Source organism: Cyprinus carpio, chromosome A15 (assembly GCF_018340385.1).
Source record: "Cyprinus carpio isolate SPL01 chromosome A15, ASM1834038v1, whole genome shotgun sequence".
Lineage (NCBI taxonomy): Eukaryota > Metazoa > Chordata > Actinopteri > Cypriniformes > Cyprinidae > Cyprinus > Cyprinus carpio.
The window spans coordinates 9707778-9732240 of record NC_056586.1 but is presented as its reverse complement, the minus strand read 5'-3'; the positions used below and the strand labels follow the sequence as shown (position 1 = coordinate 9732240).

Genomic DNA, 24463 nt, shown 5'->3' with positions numbered 1-24463 from the left:
CACCCTCAAATTATTCACAGAGTGCAATGCAAAATAAGTGAATGCAAAATCGCATCAGGCTCTATGAAAAGTTTTCACACCTGAATGAAACTTAATCACACTCATGCGAAATGAATTGCTGCCAAAACCAAGCAAAAAAATTTTTGCCAGGCTTTGCAAAGGATATGTAATGATTAAATATAAATGGTTATTTCTAGATTTTTGTTTGTAGTTTTTGTTTGTACTTTACTGCACTCAGGCAAAATGAGTTAATTTTTTTTTTTTTTTGCCCTAATACTATTCACAAAGAACATGCCGCAACAGGTTATGCTAGAAGTTTAGGGTTTGTGAAAATGTATTTCACAAATAAAGTGAATCACTCTATGGTTTTTCAAATGCTTTAATGCACAACCCATTCAACTTACAGAAAACTTTTTAAACAGCTCCACATTTATCGCATGGAATACTTTTGGGTGCAAAAGCTTATATGTTACTGATCAGTAATTTTTATTTTTCAAAAACCTTTATCAGCAGGTAAATGTATTACTAAATTGCCAGATTTGCTTTAAAGCTTCAAGGAAGTGCACTGTTTCAGTTGAAAGTCTTTTACTCAGTGAAATTTGCGGTGAATTTTCGAGCTTGATGAGAATAAGCTCGATGCATCAGCTCCAGTCAACCCACCTGCATTTCCAGCCAATCAGCACAGACAGACTGAAAATGCTGTAATTTAGCATCTCTCAAAACCCAGCACGATTCAACAGGTGCTTAGGGAGAAAACAGTGCACAAGGAAAATCACTGAAAATTGAGTTTCACAATCTTTGCCACTCTGCCACTTCTGAATGGCGTTTGCGCTGGAGATTCATTGAGGCATGCCGTGGAGATTCAGATTGACTGATAATAAGAGGAAGTTGTCTTTCATTTTGTGACTGTGGACCTTCACTTAGCTGGTTTCTATACAGAAGCATCTGGCTGTGCGAGTGAAAAATAACTCCTTTCGATAAATGAATTCAGTTCCATTTAGCATCTCGCTCTGCTGGTTATTTAGCAAAATCCTTTCTCAAGCTCCAGCATCTGTCCCGTAGCTCTGCGACAGAGAAAAGCTCCATACAATTATATTTAATGTCATTAAATTTGAGCAGAACTGCATCAGCTTTAATGTTTCTGCTTCTCATATCTGATAAAACCTATAGATTTACTGCAGAGTGAAGGCTATTCTGAATGGATTTGGGAAAATTACAATGAATGGACAAAATACTTATGGTGTCTCTCTCTTTGTCGCTCAGGTATCCTGCACAAGGGTAACGGTGAGAACATCTTCATTTCCCAGCAGCCCCCAGTCATCGGAAGCATCATGGGTAATGGCCGGAGGCGCAGTATCTCCTGTCCAAGCTGCAATGGGCTGGCGGACGGAAATAAGCTGCTTGCACCTGTAGCTTTAGCCTGTGGGTCGGATGGTAGTCTGTATGTGGGGGATTTCAACTACGTCCGTCGGATCTTCACCACGGGAAATGTCACAAGTGTCTTAGAGCTCAGGTTTGGCATTCTGCATGTGCATAGATACACAAACATTCGCCTACCCACCAAAATGACAAGTTGCTTGTAGATCCTGTTACATAATCTGCTCACAAACCAAAAGGTATCAGACTGTCAGTACTTGGAAAGCACAGGATTGATGCTATTGGCCTTTTACTTTTATAGAAATAGTTTAACCCCCCAAAAAATAAAAAAAATAAATTGTTGTTAGTTACTCAACCTGACTTTAATGATAGCAACGACTAGGATTTGTTCCACAGAAGAGAATAAATGATGAAAGATAAATTTTTTGGGGGGTAAACTATTTCTTTAAATGTAATTGCTATTACTTAGAAATGTATAGGATGAATACGAACCTTGCTAAAATATCATTCTTCTTTCTTTTGAATCTAATAAGCATGCATACATCTCCAAGATGTCTGTTTAAGAGCAAACCATCTGGAAAGCATCACTTAATTATCGGGCACAGTCTTTTTATAAATATTTTTTTAAAGAGGAATTCAACATATACTCATAAAGCCACAACATTCACCTGGAAGCATTTTGGAGATGTACTTCGGATGAATAAACTCTTTACAAATGACATTTCCAGATTAAAATCACAAATTAGATTTCTAGGCAAGAGGTTCTCAACTGCGTCAGGACCCAGATTTTACACTGGATCAAGTAGTGATGCAAGACACAGTAATAATAATAATAATAATGTGTTAAAATATAACACACATTAAATTTTTTAGGTTTAGCATTGTTTTTCCATATTAGAACAGATCTGTGAACCATTTTGGCTTGTGAACCACCAGTTGAGAATCACTAACCTAAGCAACATATAGTATATGTTCTATAAGGGAATCCTTTTTGTTCATATTTCTATTCATCTATTCATAAATACAGTAGATATGCTTGTAGATCCATCTGTAGTAGTTTATTTTTTTCACTCTAAACTATTTTCTGTACTTGAATGCATGAATTAAGTACTAACTCCTTAAGCTAACCTATTTTCCCACTTTCTTTTTTTCATGCTGCTCTCACTAAAAACAGAAATAAAGATTTCAGGCATAGGTAAGAGCTTTTCTAAAGAGTCATTCCGTTTATCATGATGAATGAACATCAGCTAAACTCTCTGTACAGTCCTTTGATGTACAATTGCTTTTGTGGCCGCCTGTGGAATGCACCGAATGTGTTTTTCATGACAGACCAAGGAATGCATTAAAACACATCCTCTCCAGATAGCAGTAAAATGGGCAGTGCTTACGACTGAGATTTGAAATAGTGCTGTAGATCAATGGAGACCAGTTTGATGCATGGGTAAACTCTCAAAGTGGGTTGCTGCAACAGACAAAAAATGCTTAAATAATTGTGTACGTTAAGGAAACCAGAGTCAGGGCACATAATTTGAAATGTCAGACAGGAAGATGGAAAAGCGGTTACCAGCTTAGCATAAGCCCAGTATCAGCGTTTTAAATATTTCTCACCCTCAGGGGACTCAGCTTCTTTAAAGAATATAATTACCCACTCCTCAGTATTAGAAATACCCATGCTGCATTACCCACAATACAGCGTGATATTTCACCCGATGACAAATTACACATTCAAAGCGCCATCGGATCTGAATACACAGTTCGTTAACATGTTTGATTTGACAAATGGCAGCGTGGTATCGAGAAAAAAAAAAAGCATCAGTCATCAAAATTCGATCTAAGCTTTCTGATATAACGCACATCCTCCCTGTGGTGCTATGAACCCTTAATATGAGATGCGTAGCAAAACCAGCTGTGGGTTTTGACAGGCAGCAGCGTGACAGCTAACAGTATGATGTTCAGGTATGACTGACAGGATATGAGCGGGTTCTTGGCGAGAGGTTGGGTAAATTCAGGACACCTGCAAGCTTTAAAAATGCCCTATCCTTCATTATGAAGTGTCCGTTTAACCCTGCATCCTCGAGTCGTGACTTTCCTGTGGACGATTCCGTCAAGACAAGGGGTGGCATCGCAGTGTGGACATAGAAACACAAGACTTGGAACAACTTCTAGTAGAACATCACATGGAAATACGGGAATTATGACACGGCTTAAACATGGCAGAATCTCCAGGACAAGGACCGAATGCCCCTGCTTCGCCCTCAAAAAGGATCTAACACATTTCTATCCATCAAACAGTCTGACAAGTAACCAAGCATTTGTGTCTGTTTCTGTCCTAAGGGCCACTAAATGCTTTGTAGCAGTTTTCTAGATGCTGCTTTGTATTATCGCCCTTGAACCACGTTTGTGTTGTTCTTTTGATTATAAAAGTTGTGCTTTGGGCTATACAAGCTAAATCACTTACCGGAACATGTTCCAATAATTCATTTTAGAAATATACCTTTGTAAAAATGACTGCTGAAAAGGCCAAAATCATATTTGCAACCAGAAAAGAACAGTCATTACTGTTGAGTGAAAACAAATAAAGGCATCTCCATGTTTATGTATGTGCACGCAGACGAGAGAATAAGGCTAGACCATGAGATCTTTGACATACCCACTGACCCCCTTTCCACAAGAGTCGCTCACCTCCATCGTCACAGCAACATGCTGAAAAATCCAATTATCCTCCCCAGACTGAGTTTAGTTGTTGAATATAGATGGAGCCTATGAAGGTCATGGTGTTCTCCTCATCACAGAAAGCACAATGCTGTGCACCTCCAATAACACAATGTTCAACACCAAGACTGTTGGAACTGAAAAGCATCTAGCCTTGCAAAATGGGATTGAGATTTTTCTTGACAAACCTGTTTTACCTTCCTTCCAAATCGTGGACATCATTCAACATGGTCAGCAACCACATAGTGACATGCCAAGCCCCAGGTCGACCGAAGCAGCCTGTTTCCAGCGATCTTCTAGAAGGTCAGTTGTCAGGCTGAATAATAGATCAAAGCTGACAATGCTGCAGACCTGCCACTATTCCTTTCCACACTCTCACAGTGGGCCACTGGGATTTGGTTTTGAATGCTGATCTGAAGACAGGTTAGGTGTTGAATATGATGGTGTTTGGCAGATGTGTGTTATAGCATTTGCTATGGCTAATCATCTCTAACCTAGTCCTACCAGCCGAGAGTGTTTTTAACTTCATGGTTTTATGTTGTGGCAACTGTGGCAACCTTTCTAACCTCGTAAGATTTTTAATGTAGATCCTGAGACTGGCTGGTTTTTAGTAATGAAAGCAGATCATTTTATGAAGAATACTGAATGTTTTTGTTCTGTTGCAGTAACCCTTAACTATTCAGTTTTGAATGCCGATCCTTAAAAAATTTGGTGTTAGCAAAAGGAATTTGGCAGATGTGTGTCGTAACATTCACTGCAGCTAGTCATCTCTAGAGTGCTACCATATAGACAGGTGATGTGGATCTTTTTAAAGGTAATAATTTGTTTTTTTTTATAAGGATTTAAGACAAGTTTGTTTTTAGCAATGGTGGTATTTAGCAGACATGTGTTGCAGCATTTGCTCAGGCTTTTCAACTTATGAAGAATGCTTGTCCCTGAACATTTTTGTTCTCTTGCAGTGACCTTTCTCACTTTGTTCGGCTTTGAATGCTAATCTTTAGACAAACTGGATGTTAGCTGTGATGGTATTTAGTAGATAAGTGTCGTAGCATTTGCTGTGGCTAGTTATCTTGACAGTACTAGTCATATAGTGCCAGCAGTTTCACTTTTTACAAAGAATATTTTTCACTTAACATTTTCACTCAATTGCTGTGACATTTCTCACTTTAAGCTCTGAATGTTTTTCCTTTGACAAGTTGGTGGTTAGCAATAATGGTTTGTAGCAGGCATGTGTCTTAGCACAAGCATGTCATCTTACTCTACGAAGAATGCTTTTCACATAACATTTTGTCCTTTCTCACTTTGTTGGGTTTCGAATCTGGACAAGTTGGTTGTGCCACGTAGCATTTGCTGCGGCTATTTATCACTAGCATACCCAGATAGCACACGTACTGTACGTCTGCAAGATGTCTGTTAAAGATCACTTTGTCTGGAAAGAATCTGCTGTGTACAAGCATCTGATAGACGTCTTTAAGATATCAGTTTTGCATATATTCTAAATCATAAACATCTTAAAGACATTTTCTAAATGTATATTTGACATCTGATAGGAAGCATCCTATGGACTTACTGCAGATGAGCAAACACTCTAAAAAATATGTCTTGCAGATGTAAATTTAGAGATCAAATAGACGTCTCCATGATGTACGTGTGCTATCAGGGTACTAACACAACCTTATCAGAAGAGTGGGACTTTGTACACTTAATGTTTTTTGCTGTGTTCAATGTTTTTTGCTATTTTTATTTTTATTTTAGTTTTTAAATTTTAATTGGAGTTTTTATGTTTGCGGTGATAGTTTTTCGGCAGATGTGTCTTAGATGCTAGTCATCTTATGAAGAATGCTTTTCACTTAACATTTTTGTTCTCATGCTGTGATCTTTCTCACTTTGTTCAAAAACAATTAACCCCTTCAGGAAGACACTATTCCAGAAAGGCGAGAACATTTCACACTTTTTTTCTTCTGTCATGAACAACTACTATGAATTCACACATTTTTCCAAAAACTAACGTTTATCATGAGCAGAACATTCTATTTCCTACTTTTTCTGCAACACATAGCCTATTAAATCAGCCAATACAGCAAATCTTTTGTTTTTCACTATACTCCAGCTAATTGGATGAGCCTGAAGTAACATTTTTAGGAGAAAAAAACAATGATCTAGCATCAACCTGTGCAAGTCATCCACATTTCACTGCAAGCGGTCTTTGACCACAGATGTAGCCATCAGCAGAGCTACGTATAATTAGAGCATTTCATAAATCAACTTGAAAGCTGTAAGAACTGCAGTCCAGGTGCCTAGACTTTTTATCATTTTCTCAGAATATGATTAGTATACTATAGAGAGGAAACTCAGTACGTTGCCTCCAGATTGGAGTTTTTTTCCCCACCAGTGAGACCCTCTCGAGCCTGATTGGAGCCATTTTGTTGGGCTTTCATGTTGTGTGGTTGTAAGGAATGACTTTGATTGTCCAGCTTTACCATGTAATGGACTGTTTTTTTTTGTTTTTTTTTTGGCCTGTGGGCCATTTTTTGCTCCAGGAATACATAATGTGTTTAGATAATGGCTGTAGACCACCTGCATCTCCAGAAGAAAGTTTCCCTTTAGGGGGATTGGTGGCATACCTATTTGAATGCACACTGGCAGCACATTAGACGCTGGGCCGACTGTATTGACCACAGGCTTTACACACACTACATGTGTTTCTATATTTGGAATAAGAGTAGATGCATACAGTAAAAGACTGATGCAGAGAGGACATGGCAGAAACATCTCAAGCTATGGCAGGGGATCTGTCAACTCTTGATTCTTATTTGCAATGTACATAAATGCTCACTGCAAATCCCTTCCTCTGAAGCTGTTTGTAATGCATGGATTTAAATGTGACACATGATTCACAAGCCTGCTGTTGTTTTTTGATTATTTATAAAGCGGATAATTTCGCTGTGCATAATGGCCAACATGTCACTTTAACCATGACAGCGTAGAATGGCTTCAGCACTTAAATTACATTTAATAATTAAATAAATGCATTTAACAAATAAAAATATGAAATTGAAAACACATTTTACAAAGAGTACTTTACACAAACCTTTACATCACAGCTAATTGTTTTTCCTTGTTTGTTTGATTTTTTTAGCAATAGTCCTGCACACAAATATTACCTGGCTACTAGTCCCGTTTCGGGGGCTCTGTACCTTTCGGACACCAGCAGCAGGAAGGTGTTTAAAGTGAAATCTCTGAACACAGTGAAGGATGTAGCAAAGAACCTAGAGCTGGTGGCAGGTACAGGCGATCAGTGTCTTCCCTATGATGAGACGCGCTGCGGGGACGGAGGCAAGGCGGTGGAGGCCACACTTACCAACCCTAGAGGTAAGCCTCCATGTATCTGAATAACAGTGTCAACATATTTGAAACAGACAGAGATTTTGGTATTACTGGTTCAATTTTCCCATCATTCCCATCAGGCTATGAGTAAAATCAAAATTAAAGATGCTATACACAATTTCAGCTATTTTGCTTCAGCCACACATACGCTCTTCAAATAGACTTTCATCTATATATTTGTACCAATACAAGCCCTAAGCAACTAAATTCAGAGCAAACCCCAAAACCACAGCATGAAATTGATAGCAGAACCTGCGGTTTGAATCCACTTGTCAGTTTTCCAGTATAGAGTATACCCATTCTCCTAGTGTAGCATATGTAGTGCTTTGAGGGGAATTAATTAATGTTTCCTTCCATTTTCACCGACACAAAGCAATAATATAATGGCATTTCCATTTCCTAGTCTGTTAGGTTTTCCTTCATTTGAAAGTAAAGGAACATTTGTGAGTGAAGCCGTGATTATCGATTATAAATGAAAGATGATGTACCCAGAGTCACGTTTCCCTTTGTCATCTGCAGTGACGTTGAAATGAATCACATGCTCTAAAATCGCTTGAACAGCACCATATGCATCTCTCTTCCCCAGGATGCTCAATGCCTGCTTGTTGTTCCTCAGACATAAATAATGAATTTAGCACATGGATTTTTTATTAGACTTCTGGCTTCCTATTGAACATGTTGATGCTGAGAGATATGCATTTCATTCTGTCCTGACAATTATCACCATGTCATTCCAACTTTATTTATGGAATGAATATGTGCTTAGCATATATGCAGCATCATGTTGTTCCTGTTTTGTTTTGTTTTGTTTTGTTTTGTTTTGTTTTGTTTTGTTTTGTTTTGTTTTGTTTTGTTTTGTTTTGTTTTGTTTTGTTTTGTTTTGTTGTGTTTTTTTTTTTCTTTTCTTTTTTTGGTAGTGAATCAAAATCTAAAGAAAAAAATACAATACAATTTTATTTTTATTTTATTTTTTTGTCAATGGTGGTTCTCATTAAATTTCATTATTGCAATCTAGTTAATTTTAAAGTTCTACATATTTTTTAAAAATTAGACATTGACTTTTTTTCCACAATAAGGCATATTATCTTCCTCCCTCTCATTCGTTCATTTATTCATTCATCTGTTTATGTTAAAGGTGATTATCATTAAATTTAAATTTTAGTAATATATTATTTTATTGTATTACTTTTTTTTTTACATTTTTAAAAAAATGCATTTCTGTTTACATTGGCATTTGTCAAAGGCTGTACAACAATTACTACCACTTACCACTTTCAATTATTATTATTATTATTATTATTATTATTATTATTATTATTATTATTATTATTATTATTTTTAATTATGGTATTGAAAATTGTATTGGAAATATAACAATGTTATGTTTCAAAAATATGTTACATTTTCTGTAGTTTACTGTGTTTCTTAAATTTTATTTTATTTTATTTTATTTTATTTTATTTTATTTTATTTTATTTTATTTTATTTTATTTTATTTTTGGAATATGAATCTTCTTGACAGCTATGTAAATCACCTAATTGTTGATCATGTAAGATTATTTTCTAGAGACAGTCCTCCTAGCAGAGATCCATTCCCTTGCTCTGTCTCTTGTCTCCAGGCATTACTGTGGACAAGTATGGCGTGATCTTCTTTGTAGACGGCACCATGATCCGCCGCATCGATCAGAACGGTATCATATCCACCCTGCTGGGCTTCAACGACTTGACCTCGGCACGACCCCTGAGCTGTGACTCAGTGATGGACATCTCGCAGGTGGGCAGCCTTCTTGTGTTCCCTCTGCGGTATCTCACCCATCAAGCCTCTTTTAAAAGCCAGTTTATGGCAGGATTTGTGAAAGGCCAGCACAAGTATAATGTTCTTCCGCCATGTTCGGCGTAGTTGTCATATCAGCCTTAGGGAGGATGAAGGGGTGCAGCTGACAACTCTTCAGGGCAGGTCAGGGGTGTTTGTGTTGCCTTGGGTCCCAGTAACCCAGATGCTGCCTACAGCTGCAGGTGTGCGAAAACCAGTAAAATAAATATTGATATAACATTCAAAAGTTCTGGCCACTTATACTCACCCGGTCGACAAGGATGTTTACTTTGTTCAACAATACTGTAAAAATTATAATATTATGAAATATTATGACAATTTAAAAGAACTATTTGAATATATTTTAAAATGTAATTTATTCCTGTGATTGCAAAGCCAAATTTTTTACCAGCCATTAGTCCAATATTCACATGATCCTTCAAAAATCATTCTAATATGCTGAAGAAAACACTTTACCCTTACTGTAGTGTACATTTTATTTATAAATTATATTTATAATATAAATTATAGTAAGTATATATTTTTGTAATTAATAATAAATAAATAAAAATTAATTATGTGTTATATTAATGAGATTCACCTTACAACCAATGAAATTTGAGACACATCATTATGGGTCTTGTCTTTGATGACTCTTCAAAACCACAGTATGAAGATCATAAATTGAATGAAATGGGAAAAAAAAAAAAAAAAAACATTCTGTAGTCCAACACATGAATTGTATTTAACCTTTTGATTTTGCTTACATATATCCGTCCAACTCACAGTTTGCTCAATAATGCTTTGTGGGCTGACTGAGATGCTTTATTCTGCTGAGAGGATGTGGAGCACTGGGGGAGACGACCTCCAGCTGCACCACAGAGAAAACCTCTCTACCCTGCAACACACACACACACACTCACACTCACAGAAAGACCACTGCAGTCCCAGCCTCAATGATGACAAATCACACCAGCTTCTACCAAAGACACTCAGACAGTAAAAAGCATCCATTAAAAATGCATGTGCAGCACATGCTCACTGCATCAAACATGCCGCCGCATTACTTAAGCCTGTGCTGCCACACTTTTGAAGGCTCATCTGAAGCCTGTTTCCTCTCTCTCACACACCGCCTGCCAATTTTCACCTAGATTCAACAAAAAATAAAAAATAAATTTGGTGCCGGGTGCCGAGTTTATTAACGTAATGCTTTTAGGTCCTGATATCTCAGCTTCCAATAAGCCCCTCTTGGTAGGTTCAGTTCTGTGATGGCTTCATTCCTTTCCACTTACTATTCAGATCTTGCATTCAGAGCACACCTCGCATTATATTCCAAATTTGTTTGCCTTTCAGGCAGCGCAGGCACCCTGCAGGAGTGCTATGAATTTGAGAGTTGGCAGGAATATTCTCAATTCTTACATCGGTTTCGGGAATAAATATTCTCCTCATCCCCTGGTGAACATAGAAATATGGTGATAACTGCACATTCATGGAGACATGGGAATATTTAAATGTATTTTACTTCAGTGATGTTTCTTTTTTTTTTTCTTCTTCTTCTTTTTTTTTGTACACAATTCAAGGGTTTTCCACTGGGGTTCATCAAAATTCATAGTTAAAACACACACACACACACACAATGATTTTCATACTCAATATTAGCGAAAGGTCGATTCTGCATCTTGTTTGCTACCTCGGGAATTTGATTGGAATTTGAATGGTGCACAACCCTGATATCTACATCAACGGCTGCTCCGAAACAGCATGTCTTCAAACTAACTGAGCGATTCTTTTCCTTTTTATGACATGAATCAAAATTGTTAAGAAACATTGGAGTGAGGACTGTATTGTGAAAAGGCTGTTTAAGATGCAAGCGTGCTTACATGCTTTCGGACAAGGTCAAGCCTGCGTGTTCTCATTACGTGTGCTTGAGCGTATGTTGAAAGATTTAACGGCAGCTGTTCTATTGTTGGATTTACGAGGGTGTGAGCCATTTATTCTCTCTCTCACTCTGTTAGTGTGAAAGTGTGAGCAGACAGAGAAATAGAGATGCTACATCCTGCCTATCACTCACAGAGGTATCAAATCACACACAAATACACAGGCGTTGAATATTTAATCACCACTGTTCAGAAGAAAATGGATTTGATAAAGAAAAAATTACCCTGATAGCACAAAAACATCAAGACATCTGTTCATTGAGTGCCTTTTCATCTGGAAAATGTCTTTTTTTTTCATGCAATATGTTGCAAAAAGCCAAGGATTCAAGAATCAGCATCCTTTCTGGTCCTGGAATAAACTTTCTAGCAATGAGTCGTCCTCTAATCATATCCTTAATGCTAAACCTACCCTGAAAATTGGACTGAAGTGATTGGTAGGTTAGAATGGTTGAATCCCTAACCCTGGACTTAACTATAACTCTCAAATCTGATTTGGTTAGACCCTGTACCTAACCTAAAAATCTGATTGGTTATTGGCATTGTTGTTCCAAGACCAAAAAAAAAAAAAAATACCTACTACTAAAGGAAATCACATTTAACATGGACAAAATAAAACATTTCCCAGAGGGGTTTTCAACAATATTCAGATGTTTAGAGTGCTTATTGTTTAGACCGGGGTTTTTCAATTTTTTTCTCAAAGTGGTACAAGACAAATTCAGAGAAAAGTATATTCAAATGATTTATAGTGAAAAATATTTATTGTGGAAAAATTGCTATTCAAATTAAAAATGTTGGATTAATAATAATGTTTTACAGTTATATATTTTGGGAAGGGCGTCCTTCCCAAATCATATTTGAGGCTGCTTGACATTAAAAACTTTGAAAAGCCTTGGTTTAGACTCTGAGTTGCCCTTTTTAAGGTTTACACACATATTGCACTTTAAACCAAATGCAATGATTCCAGACAGTGCTCTTTCACTGACGTCTCGACAAGGTCTCGGGTAACTTTTCTTGTTCCTTCAGTGATTGTTTTAAATTGGCATTTGGTTTTGGTTAAAGCCCATCCCTCACCACCTCCACTTCTGAACTGCTTGCTCCATGATGTGTCTTATTATATTAATCCCTCTGCTCTGATAAGAGATCTCGATATCATGTTGTGTGTGTGTGTGTATGTGTTGTAGGTTTCAGCTCGGGGGAGATATCACTGACTGATATCCAACTGAACACGGTGACTCAGTTAGGCAGTGAGAGTCTTCTTTCTTCAGGTCTTACTGTGACTTAATCGTATCTTAAAATCAATGTGTGGTGCTACTTAAGCCATGGCAGTGGCTTTGGCCAATAGATTACTGCAGACCAGTGTCCAAGAGGCAGTTTGATATAGATCAGCTCAGGGTGCGGGCATCATTTCCAGGAATGAGGGCAGAATGCTGTATTGAGTGCTATGTTTTATGTTGTTGAGGACTTATCAGACAGTCCAGAATCTTCAGGATACTGAGATCAACTGTTATCTGGCCTACCCCTACCTTTTTAACAGTTTCTAGTTCCGCAGGGCCATTTCAATTTTGATGTTTTTTTTTTTTTAATCAGTGCTGTGTTCTGATGCGTTTTGTTATCTGATGCATTTATATGTATCTGTATGCATGAAATACCAGAATGTATGAAAGTGCCTCCACTTTGGACATTTAATTTTATTTTTATTTTGATCTAATTTTTTATGTAATCTCAGTTTTTGTTGTTGTTTTTCAATAAATGGTAAAACATATATTTGTTATATTACTTTATTAAATATGATTTTTTTATTTTTTTTTTATTTACTAGTTATTTGATTATACCACCAAAAGTCAAGACATTTACACAGGCTTGGATTAAAAACAAAAAAACTAATAATAATAATTATAAAAAGAATAAAAGTATGCAGACTGTTCATAGTCCGATGTATGGAAATGCCGCCACTTCAAACATTTTTGTTTTGTTTTGTAATAAAAGCAGATTATTTTTTTGTATGTTTTTTTTTTTTTTTGGACTAGTTATTTGATCATACCACCAAAAACTGAGATATTTACACACTTGTTGTAAAAATAAAAACTTGACCAGATTACTGTACTCTTGCAAAATTGAACATGCAGCATCATGATATCATATTGTATTATTATAGCATAATTCTGTTCTGAATTCTGAAATGTAAAATACTTTACTTATTGTTGTATTATGCATATGCAGCTTCATGTTTCACAAATCCAACTTTTAAGAAATATTAAGCACTATACTGTGTATTCTGTAGCCATCCACTTCATGCAGAAAAATTACCCATAACTCCTTACCCAGAGTTTTTTCAACATGTCCCAGTCGACTGCTCCAGATTAGTTTGCGACTTGTATAATACTTTTAATATTAAGCTCAGCTTGGTAGCTTTTTGTCTGTTCTCAGAGTGCATTAAAAGCATCTTTTAATCAGCCAGCCTTGTTAGCATGCCAAGAACACTATTGAAATAAGACACTTCATATTCGGTCCCTAAGAGAGTGATTACAGTCCCCTAGTGAAGAGAGGGTCTGTGCAAATTCACCAGATTCAATCATTTCTATGTTAAAAGCCTGCTGCATTATTTTCAGAACAATTAGTCATAATTTAGGCGGCCAAGCAGGAGGCAGTGGGTCTTTTTTGATATGTGTGCCACGTTTTGTTTCAAAGGACCTGTTCCCCTGCTGCAGTCGCTTTCCATTATGAAATTAATAAGCCTAAGCTAGAAAAAGCCATCCATGTGGAGGGGTGGCAGATACGGTGCAAGTATTTTGTTTTGGGAGTCCATGTGATCATTCTCACCGCTATGCTTTAATCTGATCATTTGACTCGCTTTTTCTCTCCCGCTTCTTTCTCTCTCCGCATCTTATCACCATTTCGACTTCCTCTTTTAACTTTCATGTTTATCAGACAAATTAGCCTCAATTCAAGAACTGTTTGTTTTCTGCAGCAATTGTGACCTATTTGTGTGTGTGTGTGTGTGTGTGTGTGTGTGTGTGTGTGTGTGTGTGTGTTGTCATATTTGCTTTCAATGTGTTATGTAGTATCTGGCATTTTGGTTTTCACTTTCTCCGTAGAAAAAAAAAAAATAAATAAATATATGTAAAGAAATGTTTGCTTATTTCTTTAAATATTTCTTTAAGTTTCTGCCAACATCAAACATCAAGTGTTTTTCTTGTGCAAATGGTGCATTTAAAAGAACCTTTACAGTAGGCAGTAGATCCATTCCTCTATCAGAGTAGGAAAAAAGACTTTAAAAAAGATAAATCACATTTTAAATATATCAATATTTAATTGAAAAAAAATACAGTTTTGAAATTAAACAAATTTCCTATTGTTATACACAAAAAACTAATGATAATAATAATATTAATAATAATACTCTCATCATCATCATTAAAACATGCATTAAGAGGAAATACATTATTGCATGTTTTATTTAATAATATAATAATAATAATGAAAATATGCCATAAAGAGGACATAGAGAGGATGATTTTAGCAATGTATTATAAGCAATATATAATTGGCAAATATATTTTTTATTTAAAATTGTGATTTTTGTTGTGTGTGTTTGTTTTTTTGTTTGTTTGTGTGTGTGTGAGAGAGAGAAAGTGTGTGTGTGTGTGATCTTTTGTGTATGACAAGTACATATTGTTGAGTTAAAACATTTTTTTCAATATTGTTGCAGATTAAATTGCTTTATCTTGATTTATGTGATTTAAGTGTGATTTAATTATTATTATTTTTTTTATTATTTTTTTTGCTACTCCCTGCTTATTGTAAAGGTTATTTTAAATATTCTGTTTGCCTGTGAAACTCTTGACTGATGTCTGATGAAGACCTTGAGGTTGGCAGAAACATTATTGTTTAAAAAGAAATGGTTAAATTAATGTTTATGTTTGAACTTTTTTCTAGATTTGGGATTTATTTATTTATTTATTTATTTTTAGTTAAGTTGAGCCTTTATACAGTTGGTTGAGCACCTGCTTTTCAGTTTTGGTTTTCACTCTTTTCCTGTGACAAATATATTCTCAGTGTTGCTTTATAACAGTGTATTTTTCCCCTGTCTCCTATAGGTGCGTCTAGAGTGGCCCACAGATCTGGCCGTGAGTCCGATGGACAATTCGCTTTATGTTCTGGACAACAACGTAGTCCTGCAGATCTCAGAGAACCATCAAGTGAGGATTGTAGCAGGAAGGCCAATGCATTGCCAGGTGCCCGGCCTGGATCACTTCCTCGTCAGCAAAATCGCCATTCATGCCACCTTGGAATCTGCCAACGCTCTCGCCGTCTCCCACAGCGGCTTGCTTTACATCTCTGAGTCGGACGAGAAGAAGATCAACCGTGTTCGACAGGTCTCAACCAATGGAGAGATCTCTCTGGTCGCTGGCGCCCCTAGTGGCTGCGACTGCAAGAACGACGCTAACTGCGACTGCTACTCGGGCGACGACGGCTATGCCAAAGATGCCAAGCTAAACGCACCCTCCTCATTGGCAGTTTCGCCTGATGGAGAACTCTTCATCGCCGACCTGGGAAACATACGTATCCGATATGTCAGGAGCAACAAAGCGTTCCTCAACCCTCTCAACATGTATGAAGTTTCCTCGCCCATTGACGACGAGCTCTACCTGTTTGACATGAACGGGAGTCACATCTACACTCAGAGTCTGACCACTGGAGACCACCTGTACAACTTGACCTACTCTGGTGAAGGTGACCTGAGCAGCATCACGGATAAGAATAAGAACAAAGTGACCATTCGTAGAGACACAACGGGATTGCCGCTCTGGCTGATGGGTCCTGATGGCCAGACGTTCTGGTTCACCATTGGAACTAATAATGCGCTGAAGAGTGTTGCTGCCCAGGGTCAAGAGATTGCCATGATGACTTATCATGGAAGCTCAGGTCTGCTGGCCACAAAAAGCAATGAAGATGGATGGACTACCTTCTATGAGTGAGTATGCTTTCTACTTTCTGTTTACTGTTTTCTATACTAAAGGCTAAAAACTTTTCCATGGCGCATCAAGTGTAGAATGCATCATACTGCAAAGAAGCAATTTTTTTTTTTTACAGATTTAACTCATGCAAGATGTAACATTTGTGTGAAGCATTTATAATGTTAAATTTAAATATTAATAATGAGGTTTGTATATACACAAATAAAATTTATACCTTTACAGTATTTATCTGTATATGATGTTCTTACATAATCCTAAAGATAATTTACATTGTTATATATTATTAGAATGTCTATATTATTATATAGAAGTATATTTAATGTATTGTTTATATTTATTGTTTATATTATTTTGTTTTTTAAACTTGTAATATAATTACAATACAATAAATTACAGTACATAATACACAAAAAAATGTATACATTTAAAATCAAAAATTTACATGATATATATAATATATATCATTTTAAAATTGATTTGTTATATTATCAAAATGATATATCAATAATTATTTTTATTATATATTTGACTTAAAATTGTAATATTAGAGAACACATTATATATACTATATATAATGTAATTATATTATTTTATTATATTATTAAGAGTCATGTTTAGATTTTTTAAATTTATATATATATATATATAATTATATATATATATATATATATATATATATATATATATATATATATATATATATATGAATGTTGATAATATTACATAGTCTTAAATTATAATAATAATGTTGCTGTTGTTGTTATTTAATTGTTTTATTTGACTTTAATATTTTTTTATTAAATGTATAAGTGAAATGCTTTTCAGTGCCCACGATATCATAATCTTTTTATACTTATCCAAGCTATATCTGAAAAAGACAAATCAGTTTTTGGCTGCATAGAGCGTTTCACATTCACCACTATGTGCTTTACAGCGATGCTTCACTCGACTATTGGAAGCTAAATTTACTCTTGCTCAGCGTACATTATAAAGGTCTTGGTTGGCTGCGGGTCATGTTACTGTAGATACAGTCAAGAGTTCACGAGGTCTCTGTGGTTTATCGGACTTCAGTCATCTGCTGTAAGGTAATTGGTTTCAAGAGTATCTCAGACAGTGTTGTTTTTAGAGTTCCTGTTTTCGTAGTTCAGGCGCTCATTTTCTTTTCTAACTTTTAATATTTTGATTATATAAATAAAAATACAAAAAGTAAAATATTTATGTTATGTATACCTGAATACAAATTGGTCAATGTTTGCCATTGTTTAGTTCCATTTGTGTTTTTACCCATGGTGTGTATAAGGCTGAATTCTGCTTTTCAATCAGTTATAATTGGTTTTGATCAACCAGGCATGTAACTCTAGTTACTCAGTGGTGGCACAGGCCCACCCACTAATTCCCACTAGCTTATGTAAGACAACATCTCCAGTATTTGTGTAAGTTTTCTATGTTATTCCAATTACAAACTAAAATTTTAGTTTTGCCTGTAGGCCCACTTATTTTTGAGTCCCACCCAAACAGTAAATCCATCCTACACCCCTGTAACTGATTCCAGATTAACTAAAATGTAAACCTTTTTCTAGAGAAAATGATTTTGACTCAGCTTTCAGTCTGTATAACAGAAGAGAAAATGTGTTTGTGTTAATACTTCTGTAGCATATTCATTAGCATATTACTTTCACGTGACCTTGACTGTAGACAAAACTAATTTAAAACTACTTAACACACATTTATTGCTTGTACTGTTTATTTTAATGTACAAATGCTGCATATTTGATAAGCCATGGTAAATAGTTGTAGATAACCAACTGTATGTGGCATTGCCTCAAGGGTTCAAGAAAGTTCAGTTTTTCATCCTTTGTTTCAGTCCCATATCATATCTTTGCCAAATGAACAAATGGCAGGCAAAGTACATTTACTCAATCATTGAAATTAGTGAGAGAAAAAAAACAATAATTAACATCAGGAATAGTTGCTATGTTGTTGTTTTTTCCTTCCTAAGCAATTAGATCGGTCCATTTCCCCAGACAACATGAGGTCGTCTTTTGTGATAAAGAAAGCTTGATTCTTGTTTTTTTCTTATTTGTATTATTATTTATTGTTTTTCTTAAAAAAAAAAAAAGTTGTAATTAGATGTATTATTTTGCAATCACTGTTATCCTGCACTAGAACAGAGCAGACTAAACATCAAGGACTAAAGAGTCCATGCTTTTTTTAAGGTTTGAAAAGAAATACTCATGTTTTCATGTTATTCATGTGACTACAAAGGATTTCAGAAAGATATAAACATTCACACCGTTGTTTACGAGTGTTTTCTTCCCCCCACTGTATTTGTGTCCTATGATGATAACAGCGGCGTGACTCAGTGGTACATCTCGACCAATACTCCAATCCCAGGGTGCTTTGAGGCGGTCAGTTTGCAATGACTACAATAGACTGCTGCTCTAAATGGGGATGTTTGGTCACCAAAATGAATCAGTCTGCATTTACTCCACACTCGGCCTGCTGAGAGAGTGCTCACATGGAGGCTGGCAAATAAAAAAATAGGGAGGAAAGGAACAAAGTAGAAGAAGAAAACAGGATAATTTAGTTTGCTTGCCAAAGAACAGAACAAAACCGTTGTGGGTCAACTGCCGTCATTCACTCCTCTATTTAGTTGCCAGCCTCCAACCTCCTTCCTTTGTCTCTTGAAAAAAATGAGAAGCAAAAATTATACGAGAGAAGAGTTTTGGAGGTGGAATAAAGAGGCTTATAAGAAACATACTGTATCACCAAGGTTTTGGCTTGTACTTCTTAATTACTTCTACAAATTAAATGGAGGAGACACATTTTGTTCTTTATATACAGTGATTTTTCTTTAGCGTGTAGAGCCTGTGAAGTTTAGAAGGCAGTGATTTAGATAGCCCAAGCACCTTTGTGATAAAAAGCAAATCTTAGATTTGAATCTCAAGGATATTGCATGAAATTCATACAAAATAAAATATATAATATTTCCAGCAAATCAAATGTGTTTGTACAATATTGTACAAGCTGCGTTGAAGCTCAAACTAGCCATGTTCTTAAGGGATAGTTCACGCAAAAAAAAACTTGACTTTCTTTCTTCTGTGGAACACAAAAGAAGACAAATTTGGAGCCAAACAGTTATTTCTCAAAATATCATCTTTTGTTTTTCACAGATGAAAGAAAGTCATGAAGGTTTGGAACGACAGAAGGGCTAGAAAATAATGAGTTACATTTAAGTCTAAGCACTCATCTTCACAAGCCACAAGGGCCACATTCAAATACAACAAGCCTGTTGGGAAAATTGAGCATGTAGAAGTTGTTCTTCACTGCATTGCTTAACAAATAAGGTCAGTTTTGTTTCAAAGATTGAAGTTGAAGTGTTATTTTTGTGATTCAGCACAATGAAGTTGAAAAATAAATGTCTGCCACAGTGGTAAACAATGCCAAATATCATTCAAATTTCTCCATTATGGTCCAAAATATTTAGTTTTGTGACACAGTTACATTTCTTCATTGACCCTTCTCTTGCTTATAGAACTCCAGACCTGCATTTGATTGAAATCCACAGCTGGTCTCATTAAAGATGTGTAGAGCCATCTTTTTTCACACTCTGTTCTCTCCATCTCCACAGGTATGACAACTATGGGCGGCTGACAAACGTGACCCACCCCACAGGCAGGGTGAGCAGTTACCGCACTGAATTAGACAGTACTGTGCGGGTGCAAACTGAGGGCTCCAACAAAGAGGACCTCACGGTCACCACCAACCTCTCGGCCTCAGGAACCTTCTACACACTCATGCAAGGTAAGAATATCTGCAAAGTCCTTATTGAACATATCCTATGGGACAACACTTAGCCTAGACATTATTAATGCAGTACATTTAAAGGGTTAGTTCACAAAAATGAAATTTTACCATCACTTACATCATTCCAAACCTGTATGATGTGACCACCCTTGGTAAGGTCCAAAAATGAGAAGAATCATAATGAGAGTAGTTTATATGTCAAGCCAACTGAAGCCCTTCAGTGACTGCTAACTGAAGAACTTCTGCAAATGAATCATTAAGTAACTGAATTGAACTATGAACTGTAGTTTTAAGCTAGTTCTTTTTAATGAATTATTTGTTCGTGTTCACAAATCAGACTGATGATATGATTTGTGCATTAGTACATGATTGTAATTAGGTATAATACTTGATTCACAACTCACATTCAAAAAAACAAGTTGGGAATAGGATTCAATTTAATCTGGCAAATTTCAGGCAATTTAGGAATAATTTAACCACTGAGCCTTCAAAGTTGTGTTAATTTTCACATGTGAACTACTGCCTCACCAGTTGGACACAGACAGGTGTGACTACTTTACAACCAATAAAAATAGACTCTGTAAGCAGGCTTATACACTACAAACTTAGTAGATGTACATAAAGTAAAATAACTGTGAGGCAAAATTGATGTGTTTGTGGGAAGCAAGCAAGCCTCTTCTTCATGAAATCAATAAAGGCATGAGTGTTTGTATTTTCTCTAAAATCGCAAGACCGCCCACTCATGAAGACATGAAGTCCAGATTGATTTCCTGTCCACTACTTCTGTTTGTTCCAGCCTCCCTTTTTCACCAAGCTCCTGCTTTTCCTGTCCATCTTAGAAAACCAAATCTTAATCATTTTGGCCCTAGAGACATAGGGGTGTGGTAGGGGTCAGGGGCCGCCATCCTAGCTTGTGATTTTCCTTGCATACTTTGGCATTTTGATATCCTGTTTTTCACCTAACCAAGCGCTCCATCGATTCCCAATAAATAGCTTTGAACTCTCCGTGCCCTGCTCTATTTCCTCAGAAACTGTAAAGATTTTTCTGCGCTCCTGTGAGCGTTTGATTTGAAGGGCTGTCCTCCTCCCCTGGGCTTCAGTTGGTTTACTGAAGACTGCGTCTGAGAGAAGAGGTAGAGGACATAAAGTTCTGCTGGCGTTCTTATCCTAGACTAGACTAATGGTCACCTATGCATGGTGACCTTGTCCTGGACATCTGCTGGAGAGAGAGAGAGAAAGAGGGCGCCCTGCCAAACACTTTGCTGCTAATTAATTCACTATTGTCTGCTTTGCAAACGGAAACCAGTTTGGCTCTAGCTCTTAACACAGAGTTTCACGCACACAATCTGGATATACATTTCTCGGAGGTGGTGACCTTGTGCTGTTTATTGACTTTCCAAGGTTGTGTGAGTGTGTGTTCGATTTCCAGGTTATTCAGTCTGAGGTATTTTTCAGGGCACCAATATTATTTACCTGAATAAGGTATCAAACGACCTACATGGTGGTTATTCAGTCTGAGGTATTTTTCAGGGCACCAATATTATTTACCTGAATAAGGTATAAAACGAGATGAATGCATGAACAACTCATGGAAAAATACAGCTTTTAGAATGGAAATCCCACCTTTCAATTAAAAACAGCCAATGAGGGTTTTTGTAGAGTGATTTAAAAAAAAGGCGCTAAATTTATGATGCCATATTATTTCAGATTTTATATGGAAGCCTGTTTCTGCTTCAGAGTAAAAAAATCAGCGTTTGAAATAGAAATGAAGTCTCATTGTAAGATATAAATGTGTAGTTACAAAATATGAAGTCACATTGCGAGATATGAAGCTGCAGCTAGAAACAGTCACAATTATAAGATTTAAACGTTGTCGCAATGGGATTTATATTGTGAGATATAAATGTGCAATTCTAAGATATAAAGTCACATTGCAAGATATGAAGTTGCAACTGCTAGAGACTTAGTCACAATTTTGAGATATAGACAAAATTTGTTTATGAGAAATAGTCAAATTCTTAAATGTAATTATGATATTAAGTCACATTGTGAAATGAAAAGTTGCAACTGAAACAAAGTTCCCAGATAGCACACGTACATCTGCAAGATGTCTGTTAAAGATTGCTTCATCTGAAAAGCATCTGATAGACATATTTAAGATGTCAATTTTACATACATTCTAAATCATAAACATCTTGAAGACATTTTCTAAACTTCTATTTGACATCTGACAGGAAACGTCCTATAGATATATTGCAGATGAGCAAACATTAAAAAGAATATGCTTTTTGTTGTTTTATAGGAGACGTCCTATAGATATATTGAATATTAGATAATATTGTGAAAAATTTGTGTTTATGATGTGTATTACTTTTGTATGTGTTTTTTTTATTTTTGTATTTTCTTTTATATGTGTATTTTCATACACAGACTTGACAGATTAGACATGTAAGTTTAACAAACAACATGACTGTGACAGATTTGAAATGTAAGCAATAGCACAATGGCTTGCAAGTTTTGTGTCATTCTAAAATGACTTTGGTTTTGTATCTGTGTTTATTAATTTTTTGTGTTTTTTTTTATTTATTGATTTGTTGGATTTGACATGTATTTTTTACATGGAATTGGAGTTTTGTGTAATTCTTAATGATTTGTGTTAGCTTCACATGCTAGCTTGTTTATATGACTGGTGTCTGCACTGCTTTTGCTGAGTTATTAATTCCTTTTGACTGGTAATTAGAGTGTTTATTTGTTTTGGTTGTTATTGTTAGTTCTCTCTCTCTTGTTCCCTTCCATTCGCTGTCTTCAGTCTCTATTTCTGACAGGTTGACCCCCCCCGCCCCTTTTCTCTCTCACTGTCTTCCATCTTCCTTGTCCCTTTAAAGCGCTTAGCGAGACCACCTGGGGACAGAGACAGACAGTTTCAGATTTAGTTGCATCTCAGCTGCCACATGCAGACGCCTTCAGCTATGATGGCTTTCTGCCTCTCTTTCGCTCTCTCTCATTTGGTCTTCCGAGGGCAACTCAAAGACTAACTAGGCTCTGAATCATCCCTTTGTTTCACTCTCTGTCTGGTCTTGTTCAACAAATAAGAGTGGTGTCATAAATTTGGCTGTAATTTTGGTAGAAATACAGAATGTAACCAATAAAGGGTGGATAGTAGTCATAGTCTAAAATTTTGTCTGCATTTACTGATACTTACATTGAATAAGTAAATGATAACAAAATTTTCATTTATAAGTGAAATATTTTTTTATAGAATGTTGGATAATCATTCCACAATGTTTTTTGCAATATATATGAAACTAGTTTTTTGTCTTCAAATTGTAGATCAAGTCAAAAACAGCTACTACATTGGTCTGGATGGCTCCTTGCGTCTGGTATTGGCCAATGGCATGGAAGTGTCTCTTCACACGGAGCCTCACTTGCTGTCAGGAACTGTCAACCCAACCATAAGCAAGAGAAATGTCACTCTGCCCATCGACAATGGACTCAACCTGGTGGAATGGAGACAACGGAAAGAACAGGCACGAGGACAGGTCACAGTGTATGGACGCAGACTCAGGGTAAGAACATCACAGAGTTTTCTTTTCACATTTAATACTACTACGTTTGAGTTTTGTACTCTTGCATGAATTTCAGAGTCTATTTTTTTCTAAAAAGCTGGCAGTTCTGTGCTGTTATTGGAAAAGTGTGGAAAAGAGTTTTTAAATTTTTTTTTTTTTTTTTATCAAGACCACGTAGCCATTTTAGCTCAAATGTTGCTAGAGAGCATGTGGAAGTATTTTAGACAAATTTAATAAATAATTATGAGAGCTATGAAGCCCACTGGCAGCAAATCCAAGGCCAAATTGTCAGAAATTAATTCAAAAGCTACTATTTATACTGTTGATAAGCTGTTTATTCATTTGGAAAATGCTTTTATCCCAAGCAATTTACAGAAAAAAATTAAATAAATTAATAAATATATCTAATCTTCTAAGTTGTGTTTCTGATTATGATCTAATGTCACAAAATTCAGAAAGAATTCTATAGAAAACATCACCTTGAATCTTAAAAAAAAAAAAAAAACTGAAATTGAAATGTATGCAGTTACGTTGTCGATGTTCTTTGAAAGTAATATGAAGTTTGATTGACTTTAAGTGGTTCATATTTTATATTGTTTTGTTTAATTAATTTATTATTTTTTTATTGAATAATATTGGTAACAATAATTTACATCACATTATTTTTGCTGAAATACTTTTAAAACTAAGATGAATTATTCATTATTCATATTGCCTAATCTTTGCATTTTGCATTTGTATTTTATTTTTATTCATCAAATACAAATTCTCATTGTGTTTTGTGACACTTACTGTACAGACCCTAGTGTTATCTCAACTTTGTCATCTGCTCATCCTGAGTTAATTTTACACAGGCACAGTTCCATACCTTGCAGTCACACCTCT

General features: G+C 35.9%; 1 protein-coding gene across 12 annotated transcripts in view; it reads left to right on the top strand.

Moving 5' to 3' along the window:
* Nucleotides 1-24463, top strand: part of LOC109104259 (teneurin-4) — a 216645-nt gene that overhangs the window by 175160 nt on the left and 17022 nt on the right. For 8 of the 12 annotated variants that reach the window (XM_042770962.1, XM_042770956.1, XM_042770963.1 and 5 more), the window contains 7 exons: nucleotides 1264-1513; nucleotides 2552-2572; nucleotides 7229-7461; nucleotides 9096-9250; nucleotides 15324-16201; nucleotides 19837-20009; nucleotides 23343-23578. In XM_042770962.1, the coding sequence (XP_042626896.1) occupies nucleotides 1264-1513; nucleotides 2552-2572; nucleotides 7229-7461; nucleotides 9096-9250; nucleotides 15324-16201; nucleotides 19837-20009; nucleotides 23343-23578 (1946 nt within the window). The remainder of the gene's footprint in view (nucleotides 1-1263; nucleotides 1514-2551; nucleotides 2573-7228; nucleotides 7462-9095; nucleotides 9251-15323; nucleotides 16202-19836; nucleotides 20010-23342; nucleotides 23579-24463) is intronic. The other 4 variants (XM_042770964.1, XM_042770960.1, XM_042770955.1 and 1 more) reach the window with 1 other exon arrangement.